This window comes from Myotis nattereri (assembly GCF_964212035.1).
Source record: "Myotis nattereri genome assembly, chromosome: X".
Classification (NCBI taxonomy): Eukaryota; Metazoa; Chordata; class Mammalia; order Chiroptera; family Vespertilionidae; genus Myotis; species Myotis nattereri.
Window position 1 is genome coordinate 2,254,850 of NC_138078.1, and position 14,278 is coordinate 2,269,127.

At 51.5% G+C, this 14,278-nt stretch overlaps 1 protein-coding gene across 2 annotated transcripts in view; it reads left to right on the forward strand.

The window, feature by feature from the left end:
* The window catches only part of STS (steroid sulfatase), a 189,908-nt gene that overhangs the window by 33,667 nt on the left and 141,963 nt on the right, over positions 1-14,278 (forward strand). For both annotated transcript variants that reach the window (XM_081080908.1, XM_081080907.1), the window contains exons 5-6: positions 2,206-2,629; positions 8,167-8,303. In XM_081080908.1, coding sequence (XP_080937034.1) covers positions 2,206-2,629; positions 8,167-8,303 — 561 coding nt within the window. The remainder of the gene's footprint in view (positions 1-2,205; positions 2,630-8,166; positions 8,304-14,278) is intronic.

Below are 14,278 nucleotides of genomic sequence, written 5' to 3' on the forward strand. Positions count from 1 at the left end.
GATAGAAACATGCATGAGATATGTAAGAGACAGACAAGGGTAGATAAAACAGGAGGTGGGATGGATGTGAATGGATGGATGGAAAGATTGATGAGAGAGATGAGAGAGACAAGGATATATAGATCAAAGGATGAAATGGATGATGAATAGATGGATGGATGGACGGACGGACGGACGGACAGATGTGTAGACGGAAACGTACATGAGGTAAGTAATAGAGACGGGCAAGAGTAGGTAGACCAGTGGGTGGAGTGGATGGATGGAAGGGTGGATGGACAGATGGGCAGATGTGTCGATGGAAGGATACATGAGATAAGAGACAAGAATAGATAAAACAGGAGATGGAATGGATGATGAATGAATGGATGGGTGGATGGGTGGATGGATGGATGGATGGATGGATGGATGGATTGATGAGAGAGATGAGAGAGACAAAGGTATATAGATCAAAAGATGAAATGGATGATGAATAGATGGATGGATGGACGGATGTGTAGATGGAAACATATATGAGGTAAGTAATAGAGACGGACAAGAGTAGGTAGACCAGTAAATGGAATGGATGATGGATGCATGGATGGATGGATGGATGGATAGATGGACAGAAGGAAAGCTACATGAGATAAGTAATAAAAGCAGACAAGAATAAATAGATCAATAGATGAAATGGATGGATGGATGGATGGATGGATGGATGTATAGACGGATAGATGGAAAGATAGATGACAAGAATAGATAGATCAGTTGATGAAATGGATGGGTGAATGGATGCATAGATGGATGGATGGATGGATGGATGGACAGACGGACAGATGGAAAGACACATGGGATCAGTAATAGAGACAGACAAGAGTTGAACAGTAGATGGAGTGGATGGTGGCTAGATGGATGGATGAGATCGACAGATGGAACACATGGTCGATAACAGATACACACACGGAGCATACAAAGCCACAGACGCACACCCTGCCATTGCTAAGCATTTTCATTTTCACTTTTTAATACTAAAACTGCCCCCTTATTGGCCTCCGTCGATACTCCCATATCGACTTTATCCCATGGAGACGAACGGTGCCTTCTCCCCTTTCCCGTGACACGCGTGTGTCCAGAGGACGGTCGTCAGAAAAATGAGCATTGTCATTCCTGACACGCGTTGTCGTAAAACCATCATCTTGTGTGTGTGTGTGTGTGTGTGTGTGTGAGAGGCCCTCATTAATTTAGTGGCATAATTAACATTTTATAAGAAATGTTCATAGGTACTTAAAATAATGGCTGAGTTATGAGTATGATTTCATATTGCCTCTGGGGCGGTTTTTTTTTTAGAAAAGATTCAATTCAGTTCCAAGACTTTAATTTCAAGGAAGCCTGTCTCAAAACAAAACAAAACATCCATCTCAAAAAAAAATACACGTTTTTTCCTATTTAGTTACATCTCAAGCACATGAAATACGTTAGTGTTTGGTGTGTGTTTTTTAAAATATATTTTTATTGATTTCAGAGCGGAAGGGAGAGAGAGAGAGAGAGAAACATCCATGATGACAGAGAATCCTGGATCGGCTGCCTCCTGCACGCCCCCGACTGGGGATCGAGCCTGCAACCCGGGCGTGTGCCCTTGATTGGAATCGAACCCAGGACCCTTCAGTCCGCAGGCCCGATGCTCTATCCACCAGCTACGGCTAAATATGTTAGGTTTTAGCCTTTTGTTTTGTTTTAGTTCTGCCCCCACCCCCTTCCCCCAGCCAGTAAATTACTTCTTGTTTTCTGGTAGAGCGAGTGAATACCCTAGTGTTTGTGGAAAAGGAAGCAAAAAAAAAAAAGCCTATAGGGTCCCAGGAAATACGACGTTGGCTAATAAATAGGCAGAAAGCGCCCGACCGGCAGGGCTCCGTGGTTGAGCGCCGACCTGTGAACCAGGAGGCCAGGGTTCGATTCCCGGTCAAGGGCACAGGCCCGGGTTGCGGGCTCCATCCCCAGTGTGGGGGGCGTGCAGGAGGCGGCCGGTCCATGATTCTCTCTCGTCATCGATGTTTCTCTCTCTCTCTCTCTCTGTCCCTCTCCCTTCCTCTCTGAAATCAACACAACATATATTTTAAAAAATAAACCAATAGAAAACAGGCGGACAGATCCCCCTCTTCCGTGGGTGGGAAGCCGAGCCTGGTGTCTCCGGGGCCCAGTCACATCCCCCTCCCCCGTTCGTGTCCTCAGGGAAGTGGCACCTGGGCACCCACTGCCACAACAACACCGACTTCTGCCACCACCCGTCCAGCCACGGCTTCGACTACTTCCACGGGCTGCCCGTCACCAACCTGCGGGACTGCAAGCCGGGCGCGGGCAGCGTCTTCACCCAGGCCTTTCGCGTGCTGGTGCTGGCGCCCCTGCAGGCGCTGGCCCTGGCGCTGGTCACGCTGGGCGCGCTGCGCTGGCTGGGGCTGCTGCCGGTGCCCGGCGCGGTCTTCCTCGTCCTGCTGCTGCTGGCCGCCGCCCTGCTGGGCCTCCTGCTCTGCTTCCTGCACTTCTTCCGGCCCCTCAACTGCTTCCTCATGCGGGGCCGGGCCGTCAGCCAGCAGCCCCTGTCCTACGACAACCTCACCCAGCGGCTCTCGGCCGACGCCGCCCGCTTCATCCGACGGTGGGTGCCGCGTCCCGCGTCCCGCGTCCCGGCCCCAGCCCCGCCGTGCCCCGGGAGCTCGGCTCGGGTTTCTCCACGGACGGGAGCAGACCCGGGAGGTGCCCCAGCCCGATTGCCCCCGGGCCCATGGCCACCCAAGACCCATGGCCCCCCAGACCCATGGCTCCCCAGTCTCATGGCTCCCCAGACCCATGGCCCCCCAGACCCATGGCCCCCCAGACCCATAGCTCCCCAGACCCAAGGCTCCCCAGCCCTATGACCCTTCCAGTTCTATGGCCCCCCAGACCCATGACACCCCCAGCCCTATGGCTCCCCAGTCCCATGATACCCCCCCATCCCTATGGCCCCCCAGGCCCATGGCCCCCCCAGTCCTATGGCTCCCCAGTCCCATGACCCTTCCAGTTCTATGGCCCCCCAGACCCATGACACCCCCAGCCCCATGGCTCCCCAGTCCCATGACACACCCCCAGTCCCATGGCCCTACCCCAGTGATGGCGAACCTTTTGAGCTTGGCGTGTCAGCATTTTGAAAAACCCTCACTTAACTCTGGTGCTGTGTCACCTATAGACATTTTTTGATCTTTGCAACCAGAGTAAAACAAAGACTTATATTTTTGATATTTATTTTATATATTTAAATGCCATTTAACCAAGAAAAATCAACCACAAAAATGAGTTCGCGTGTCACCGCTGACACGTGTGTCATAGGTTCGCCATCACTGACCTACCCAGTTGGAGTGTCTGCCCCCTGGTGGTCAGTGCACGTCACAGCGAGCGGTTGAGTGGCCTGAGCACATCATTAGCATATCATTAGCATATCATTAGCATATCGCGCTTTGATTGGTTAATGGACGACCGGACCCTTAGCACATTAGGCTTTTACTGTACAGGATTCTAGCTCTGACACTAAACGAACGCCCCGACCCCAGCGGAGGTCCCGGTGTCTGCCCGTGGACAAACCCCTTCCCTCGTCAGACCCCTTAACTGTATTTATAAGCCAGACGCGGCCGTGCGGAGGCAGAAAGGGGCCCCGAGGATTGCAAGCCTGTCGCGGGAAGCCGGCCCGGCCGTCAGCTGTTGGGCACGTGGGTCTGTGACACATGGTCCCATCCGTCTGCGTCCGCCAGCCGCCCGCCAGAGTGCGGGGCAGGTGAAGAATAAACGCCCGTGACGGACTGACAGGCCTTAGGAACGAGACTGGGTTTCCAGGGCGATCCATGCTTTTGGGGTTTTTTTTGTGTGTGTGTGTGTGTGTGTGTGTGTGTTTTAAAAAAATGTGTTTGTATTGATTTTTAAAGAGAGAGAGGGCGAGAGAGAAATATCAACGAGGAGAGAGAATGATGGATCGGCTGCCTCCTGCTCGCCCCCGACTGGGGATCGAGGGTATAACTGGGGCATGACCGGAATTGAACCGGTGACCTCCTGGTCGCTGGACTGATGCTCAAACACTGAGCCAAATCCAGCTGGGCATGTGTTTTGTGTTGGTTTTTTTAAAAAATATATTTTATTGATTTTTTACAGAGAGGAAGGGAGAGGGATAGAGAGAGTTAGAAACATCGATGAGAGAGAAGCATCGATTGGCTGCCTCCTGCACGCCCCCTACTGGGGATGTGCCCGCAACCCAGGTCCATGCCCTTGACAGGAATCGAACCCGGGACCCTTCAGTCCGCAGGCTGACGCGCTATCCACTGAGCCACACCGGCCAGGGCGGATGTAAATCTTTTCTGTTCCAAGATTGAAATGGTGGCAGGTTGCTGGAACGCTGGGAGCTTCCTTCTGTGTTTTTGGGGTGTTTTTTTTTGTGTGTGTGTCTTTTATTTATTTTTATTTTTTTAACAAATAGCGGGAACGCACCTAACAGCTAAAGGTTCGTTCTTTCCTCACGGGCGTGCAAGACAGAGGCAACACATTTCCCAAAGAGCTGTTGACTGGAGTGCGCCAGCTCCTAAAGAAAAAAAAAAAAAAAAGGAGTGAAGCTGTGATGGTCACATCTGCCACCCACCAGCTGGCTGCGTGGCCTTGAGTTTTCAAGGTCGATGAGGAGAGAGAGAGAGGGGAGACCTAGGCCCCTTGGGAGTCTGGTGGACAGAGAAATGGCCCCTCCTACCCTCTCGACAGCAGATGACTCAGCGAGGATTCCTTCTCCCGAGAGCCCGCTGTCAGTCGCACTGCAACAGGGGGGTGGGTCGGGGGGGGGGTACAGGGCAGCCAAGGTTGTGTCGGTCTAGCCCACGTCGAGCGTACCTCTGTTTCTGGAGGCTTCCGTGGCTTTGATCCCTGGGCACTTTTTTTTTCCCTACATTTTCAAGTTGTTTTCTATTTTATTTATTTATTTATTGGTGTGATTTTTTTTTTGTCCATCCTCACCCAAGGATATTTTCCCATTGATTTTTTTATTATTATTATTGATTAAGGTATTACAAATGTGTGGTTACCACCCCCCCCCCATTGCCCCCGCACCCCGCCCCCAATCCTGCCGTCACCCTCACCCTCTGTTGTCTGCGTCCGTTGGTTATGCTTATATCCATTGATTTTTTTTTTTAAATATATTTCTTTATGGATTTTAGAGAGGAAGGGAGGAGAGAGAGATAGAAACATCCATGATGAGAGAGAATCATGGATCGGCTGCCTCCTGCACGCCCCCGACTGGGGATCGAGCCCGCAACCCAGGTATGTGCCCTTGGCCGGAATCGAACCTGGGACCCTTCAGTCCGCAGGCTGTCGCTCTATCCACTGAGCCACACCGGCCAGGGCTCCATTGATTTTTTTTTTAGAGAGAGTGGAAGGAAGGGGGAGAGACGGAGAGAGGGCAGAATCAATGACATTGATCGATTGCCTCCTCCCATGTGCCCCAACCAGGGCCGGGCATCAAGCCTGCGACCGAAGTACGTGCCCTTGACCGGAATCGAATCCAGGGACCTTTAGTCCACAGGCCAACTCTCCATCCACTGAGCCAAACTGGGTCAGGCTGTTTTTTTTTTATTATTATTACTATTGATTTCAGAGAGGAAGGGATAGAGAGAGAGAAACATCCATGATGAGAGAGAATCATGGATTGGCTGCCTCCTGCATGCCCCCTAGTGGGGATCGAGCCTGCAACCCGGGCGTGTGCCCTGACCGGGAATCGAACCCTGACCTCCTGGTTCATAGGTCGATGCCCAACCACTGAGCCACGCCAGCCGGATTCAAGTTTTGTTTTTTTTATATAAAACCTATTTACTCTGCTGTAACCGGTGTGGCTCAGTGGATAGAGCGTCGGCCTGCGGACCAAAGGGTCCCGGGTTCGATTCCGGTCAAGGGCACGTGCCTGTGTTACAGGCTCCTCCCCGGCCCGGGCCCTGGTCGGGGCTGTGTGTGCAGGAGGCAACCCATCGATGTGTTTCTCTCACATCTGTGTTTCTCTCTGTCTCTCCCTCTCCCACTCTCTCTAAAAACCAATGGGAAAATATCCTCGGGGGAGGATTAAAAAATAAATAAATAAACAATCAAATAAATAAAATGAATGCATGAATAAACAAATAAATAAAGTGATAAAAAATAGAAAACCTATCCACTCTGGGTTGACACCCAGGACCTTAGCTGGCGTCTGTGATGTCGTGGAGATGATAGAAAAAGAATCCCCTTCGCAGGGGCGTTTTTACAATGAGGGCGTTGAGAATGGCCTCGTCCCTCCGGCCAGGATTTTCCCGACATTCCCAGACAAAGTCACATTCCGTGGCTCTGACTGAACTAAGTGGTGTGTCTTCCACTCCACTCCCCCGCTCTCACTCTGCTCAGCCAGGCATGGCACTGACTTGGGCTCCGTGGTTTGCTCATTGCGCCCACCTTTTCATTTATCTCTTTGATGCTCACCTCGGTCATGTGATCCCGCCAATCATGCTGCTTGCTTCCTCTTTCTGCATCTCTTTGGTTCCCCCCCCAGGTGGTTGGCACGGCCCTAGCTCTGCCTTCGCAGCACATCTATCAGCCTCAGCTTCTATTTCCTCCCATGACCATATATGTGCTTGGAAGATGGACTTTTTCAGCTGCTTTTATCTTTTTTTTTTTTTTATTTTGCCTTAACTTCGAATCTAAAAATAAACTGGAGATGAGACGAGCGTGAGATTGTACCCACGCATCATGCATAATGTAGCTGTCTATTTAGGGGCGAGTACATATGTCATTGCATGTTCATTTGGGGTAGTCTGAGCTGGGTTGGTTTTTTTTTTTTTTTAGGTCTGTAATCTGCGTTTTGAGAAGAAGGTACTATAGTGTTTCCTGGGGTGAATAAACTTCCCCCAGAATAAGTAGTGTGGAGGCCTCATGGTCCACCCTGTGTGGCAAAAGTCCATGACATCCCATGGCTTACTCTCAGCTCCTCCACGCTGTTCAAAGACTTCTCCTCTTAGAAATTACCAACGGGATGCCTGGGTCCATATTATATTTTTAAAATACTTATTTGTTTACTTACTAGAGGCCCGGTGCATGAAATCTGGGCACAGGAGGGAGGTGTCCCTCAGCCCAACCTGCATGCTCTCCAATCTGGGACCCCTGAGGGGATGTCCGACTGCCGGTTTAGGCCCGATCCCTGCAGACCACTGGCTCCTAACCGCTCGCCTGCCTGCCTGCCTGCCTGATCACCCCTAACCGCCTCTGCTTGCCGGCCTGATCGTCCCCTAACTGCCCCCCTGCTGGCCTGGTTGCCCCATAACTGCTCCCCTGCTGACCTGGTCACCCCTAACTGCCTCTGCTTCAGCCCCCGCCCACTGTGGCTTTGTCCGGAAGGACGTGCGGAAGGATGTCCATAAGACATCCAGTCTAATTAGCATAATTACCTTTTATTAGTATAGATTTGTTTGTTTGTTTTAGAGAGAGAGGAAGAGAGAGGGATAGAAACATGGATGAGAATCATCCGATAGGCTGCCTCCTGCACGCCTCCTAGTGGGGGTCGAGTCTGCAACCCAGGCATGTGCCCTGATCAGGAATTGAACCCAGGACTCTTCAGTCCACAGGCCGACGCTCTATCCACTGAGCCACACCAGCCAGGGTCTTGGTGGATATTCTTTCGTTGTTGTTGTTTTTCCATTGATTTGTAGAGAGAGTGGAAGGGAGGGGGAGAGAAGAGAGAAACATTGATGTGATAGGGACACATTGATTGGTTGCCTCCAGCACCCACCCTGACCGGGGCTGGCCCAGGTTCGAACCTGCAATTGAGGCATCTGCCCCTGACTAGAATCGAACCCGGGACCTTCAGTCTGCAGGCCGATGCTCTATCCACTGAGCCAAACTGGCTAAGGTTTGGTGGGTCTCCTTTTAAAAAAAGAAAATTATTGATTTCACAGAGGAAGGGAGAGGGAGAGAGAAATAGAAACATCCACGATGACAGAGAATCATGGACCGGCTGCCTCCTGCACGCCCCCTACTGGGGATTGAGCCTGCAACCCGGGCATGTGCCCTTGACCGGAATCGAACCCGGGACCCTTCAGTCCCCAGGCCATTGCTCTATCCACTGAGCCACACCGGTCAGGGCGGGATTTTTTTATTTGTATTTTCTTGCAGGAATGCGGAGAGGCCCTTCCTGCTCGTCTTCTCCTGTATCCAGGTCCACACTGCCCTGTACGCATCCAAGGACTTTGCCGGGAAGAGCAAGCATGGTGCCTATGGGGACGCGGCTGAGGAGATGGACTGGGGTGTCGGTACGTGAGTCCTTGTCCCCAGTGGGACCTGAAGATGTGGCTACGTCTTTTCCTCCCACCGGCTGAATTCTGTGCGTTTCCACCTGATTCCCGATACCGTTATAGGCAGTAAATGTGCTTCAAAAAATATATATATAAACTAGAGGCCCGGTGCACAAAAATTGTGCACTCGGGGGGGGGGGGTCCCTCAGCCCGGCCTGTGCCCTCTCGCAGTCTGGGACCCCTCGGGGGATGTCCACCTGCTGGCTTAGGCCCACTTCCTGGGGGATTGGGCCTAAGCTGGCAGTCAGACATCCCTCTGGCAGCCGGGAGCCTTCGGGGGATATCCAACTGCTGGCTTAGGCCCGCTCCCCGGGGGATGGGCCTAAGCTGGCAGTCAGACATCCCTCTGGCAGCCCGGGAGCCCTCGGGGGATGTCCAACTGCTGGCTTAGGCCCGCTCCCCGGGGGATGGGCCTAAGCTGGCAGTCAGACATCCCTCTGGCAGCCCGGGAGCCCTTGGGGGATGTCCACTTGCCAGCACGGAGCAGACCTAAGGTGCAGTCAGACATCCTTAGCGCTGCTGAGGAGGCGGGAGAGGCTCCCACCACCACTGCTGTACTGGCAGCCGGCAGCCTGGCTTGTGTCTGAGCAGAGCTCCCCCTGTGGGAGCACACTGACCACCAGGGGGGCAGCTCCTGCATTGAGCGTCTGCCCCCTGGTGGTCAGTGTGTGTCATAGTGACCAGTCATTCCCAGTCGTTCTGCTGTTACCCTTTTATTATATAGGATATACTAGAGGCCTGGTGCACAACATTTGTGCACTGAGGGGGAGGGGGAGGTCCCTCAGCCCGGCCTGCACCCTCTGGCGGTCCGGGAACGCTTGGGGGATGTCCACCTGCCGTGGAGGTGGGAGAGATTTCCGCTATCACTGCTACGCTCGCTAGCCGTGAGCCTGACTTCTGGCTGAGCAGTGCTCCTCCTGTGGGCGCGCACTGACCACCAGGAGGACAGCTCCTGCATTGAGTGTCTGCCCCCTAGTGGTCAGTGCGCGTCATAGCAACCAGTTGTTCCGCCTTTCGGTTGATTTGCATGTTAGTGTTTTATTATATAGGATTATTGATTTCAGGGAGGAAGGGAGAGGGAGAGAGAGACAGAAACATCCATGATGAGAGAGAATAGTGGATCGGCTGCCTCCCGCACGCCCCCTACTGGGGATGGAGCCCACCACCCGGGCATGTGCCCTTGACCGGGAATCGAACCCGTGACCTCCTGGTTCCTAGGTGGAGGCTCAACCACTGAGCCACGCCAGCTGGCCTCTTGTTCCGGCCAGACTGGACTTCTGTCCCGGCTTCTGCCTCTTTCTTTAACTCCCTCTCTGAACTTGGGCCATCTCTTAAATCTCTCGCCCTCCATCCATCATGTTTCCATGCAGAATTCAGACGAGGCAGGTTCTAAGTTGTTGGGTTTTTGTTTGTTTATTTGTTTTTCCTCTTCACATCCCTGCGATTCTATAAAACAACAGAAATAAGTGCAGATGCTGGATTCCGGGAAAAACAACACCAGAGCCGTCCCCCTAATGAGACGTATAAGAAGAGCCCGTTATGCGTAGGGCCTTTGCGTCTACAGATATAAGCCCGTCTCCTTTCATTTTTTTTAACATGTTGCATGTCAATTAGGGTATAGTTCCTGCTCCTTAGTGATACAATCAGGAGAATATTTTGTCATGGGAATGGATGGAATAATTCATCTCTCCTTTCAAAAAAAAATATATTTTTATGGACCTCAGAGAGGAAGGGAGAGGAAGAGAGAGAGCTAGAAACATCCATGATGAGAGAGAATCACGGATTGGCTGCCTCCTGCACGCCCCCTACTGGGGATGGAGCCCACAACCTGGGTATGGGCCCAACCGGGAATGGAACCGTGACCTCCTGGTTCCTAGGTCGACGCTCAACCCCTGAGCCATGCCCGCCGGGCAAGTCTTGCCTCTATTTTGCTTGTTAGTTCCGTTCAGAGAGCAGGTGCCTGATGTTGGCAAGGCCCTACCCAAGATTTTCCTGGAATTTCTAAGCCAGCATGCCCGCCTCTGACGTTTGTGGATAAAGGCCCAGCCATGGGTTTGGGTCAGGTTGCTTTGCAAGGATGTTAAAAGCAGCCGAGACAGATGTGACTCAACATTTATCTTCCTTTGCATCCAGGACAAGGGCTTACAGCTCAGCCTCCTTGTCGCTGTCTCCGGAATACTAACATTGCAGGACCTGCAACAGCAATGCCAGCGTTCGCTCTGCTGTTCTTGTGTTCTTGCAGGATGTAATCTCGGCCCTAAGGCTGTGTATTTCCCTGGGGGTTCTTCGCATCCATTTCCCGTCTTGAATTTTTCAGACGCTTTTATGCTTGATAAATGGGACCTTCTCTGAAACGCAAGCCTCTCGTGTGAATGTGAAGGGGGCGTTGGAACGCACACGGCTTCAAGGATAGGTGGCGCATGAATCACGATGAAACTTTTGGGGGGATATTGTAGTGACCTCACTGGTGCCTGGCACTGTGCTGTGTTTTGCATGCACTTAAGAGTTTTGATGATGATGATGATAGTGCTGCTATTGATGAAGGTGTAGGTGATGGTGATGATGGTGGTGATGGTGGTGATGGTGATGGTGATGATGGTGATGATGGTGATGATTGTGATGATGATGACGGTGATAATGATGGTGGTGGTGGTGATGATGGTGGTGGTGGTGGTGATGATAGTGCTGCTGTTGATAAAGATGGAGGTGATGGTGATGGTGATGAAGATGGTGATGATGAAGATGGTGATGATGAAGATGGTGATGATGATGGTGATGGTGATGGTGAGAGTTATGGTGGTAATGATAGTGGTGGTGATGATGGTAGTGATGGTGATAAAGATGGTGATGATGATGGTGATAAAGATGGTGATGATGATGGTGATAATGATGGTGATAGTTATGGTGATAATGGTAGTGATGGTGATGATGGTAGTGATGGTGATAAAGATGTGATGATGATGGTGGTGATGATGGTGATAATGATGGTGATGGTGATGGTGATGATGGTAGTGATGGTGATAAAGATGATCATGATGGTGATGATGCTGGTGATGATGGTGATGGTGATGATGGTGATGATGAAAATGGTGATGATGATGAAGATGATGATGATGATGATGGTAGTGATGGTGATAAAGATGGTGATGATGATGAAGATGGTGATGATGATGGTGATAATGATGGTGATAATGATGGTGATGGTGATGATGGTGATAGTGAGGATGATGGTGATGGTGATGGTGATGGTGATGGTGATGAAGATGGTGATTTTGATGATGGTAGTGATGGTGATGAAGATGGTGATGATGGGAGGGTTGGTGATAAAGACAATGGGGATGATGATGGTGATGCAGATGATGGTGATGCTGGGAAAATGATGATGATGATGATGATGATGATGATGAAATCAGTAAAGATAATGATGGGAGGAGGAAGGAAGTGATGATGAAGATGAAGCAGCCCACTTTAGAGAGAAATAAAGTCTGCAAAGTAAAGTTACTTTCCCAGAGTCCTGGAGATAGCGTTGGACGGTGGGACTGACACCCACAAGAGAAGAGGGACTGTTAAACTAGGTTCTATCTTTATGTCCCTGTTGCCATCACGCCTTTGTCCTGAAGCACCGATTGCTTCTTTTTAAAAAAAATATATTTTTATTGATTTCAGAGAGGAAGGGAAAAGGAGAGAGAGATAGAAACATCCATGATGAGAGAGAATCATGGACCGGCCGCCTCCTGCACGCCCCCTACTGGGGATCGAGCCCGCAACCCGGGCATGTGCCCTTGACCAGGAATCGAACCCAGGACCTTCTGGTTTGTCACTTGACGTCTAACCACTGAGCCACGCCAGCCGCGCTCAGCTGCACTGATTTTAAATGCCTTATTCTTGCAGATTAATCCTGATCTTCAGAAATTTATTTACGTTTCCTCCCTGAGCCTGTTCTGGATTTTATATGTTTCTCTCAGGCGTACACATCTGTAAACTGTAACCTCACCCAGGGTCTCAGAAAATTCCATAGCAGGGCAGCAGCGATGAAGGAAACATGGATTGAGGATGTTTTCCTTTCTCTCCGTTTTTTTTTTTTTTTTATGTGACTTTCCGGTAATTCTGTGTTTGGGACCAAATAGTACATTTTCTGGAGAAAGATGTTGGTGTTTTTGCATCCTGAGCCTTTAAGAGTGAACAGTACCCAGTAAGAGAGAGAAAGGGTTGGGCGAGGGCCCGGGGCAGGGTCGAGGCAGGCCAGGTGATGTAGACTTCGGGCCGTAATATTAATAATTTGGAAATTCATCGTGTGGACTCGCCGTGGTGGTTCTCTAACTTTTAATTTAGCTTGTAAATCCTGCCCCCTCTGGGGTAATGTGAGCATTTTTCACAAATCCCTGCCCGCATGGGCCCGGGACAGACATGATTTTACCTCGAATTTTACAAGGAAAATTCACGGTAAAAGGAAGAGCTTTTGACGCTGTTTTATGAGTGGTTCCCATAAAGACGGCAACATCGTGAATTATCAAGGAATCCGTGGCCCCATTCATTCACACAGGATGAATGAGAGAAGACGTGGTTGCATTTCAATGACAGGAATAGTAGCCACAATCCCCTAGGAGCAGCTGCCGCCACCATAATCATTACATAGCGAGTGACTAACAATAGCTCAACCATGAAAGCCTTCCGTCTGTCCTTATTGAAACACGAGAGACCCGGTGCACGAATTCGTGCACAGGTGGGGTCCCTCGGCCTGGCTGGAGATGGGGGCCTATTGGGGCCTGCTGGCTGGGGCGGAGGGAGGAACCATGGCTGACCGGGGGAGGGTCCGTGGGAGGTTGGCTGTGGGAGCTCACTGACCACCAGGGGGCAGCTTCTGTGTTGAGCATCTGCCCCCTGGTGGTCGGTGCCCGTCATAGCGACCGGTCAACCAGTTGCTTAGGCTTTTATATATATAGATTTGTGCGTGGATGACTGTTTGACTATGCTATGAGATATGTTTTTTTAAAATATCTTTTATTGATTTTTTGAGGAGGAGAGAGAGAGAGAGAGAATCATGGATCGGCTGCCTCCTGCACGCCCCCTACTGGGGATTAAGCCCGCAACCCGGGCATGTGCCCTGACCGGGAATCGAACCCTGACCTGGTGCGTGGGACGATGCTCAGCCAACTGAGCCGCACCGGTTGGGGCTGCCAGGTGGTATTTTTTTTTATGTCCATCTCTATAAAAACGGGAAAGTGAAGTTTGAGAGGTTAAGTAACCATTCAGTAGCCAGTTAAACATTTCACGGCATCGGAAGAAAGGATATATTAGGATTTGGGAGACTGGGTTAAAAAGGTGTCCTATAGAATTTAAAAGGCGAATATGCACATTGTCCCCTTGACCGGGAGTTCGACCAGGGGGCAGGGCAGAACGACCAATGGTCTGCGGCCCCTCCCCCCATCTGGCCCTGCCCCTGATCGCCCCCCCCCTCCCCGATCAGGGGTGGGGCTGGCTTGCCAACCGCCTGCAGCCCCTCCCTCTGGCCGGCTTGGCCCAATCGGCCCTGATTGTGGCGGGCCAGCCGGACCCCACCTGTGCACAAATTCGTGCACCGGGCCTCTAGTGTTCCCATAATATTCTGCTGGCCTGCCCGGTGTGGCTCAGTGACTGAGCGTCAACGTATGTACCCAGAGGTCATGGTTGGATTCCCAGCCGGACTGAGCTGGGCCGGGCTTTTATAACACTGCTTGCATGTCTGAGGACGACCACCCAGGTACGTGCCCTTGACAGGAATCGAACCCGGGACCCTTTGGTCTGCAGGCTGGCGCTCTAGCCACTGAGCCACACCGGCCGGGTTTCTCGCCGGGATTTAATCTTCCCCTACAACCCCCGTCCCCAGCGAGGAGGCAGGGTGTCCCACCCCCACGTGTTCCCCGGGCAGGGTCACCCCAGGGTGGCCGGGACGC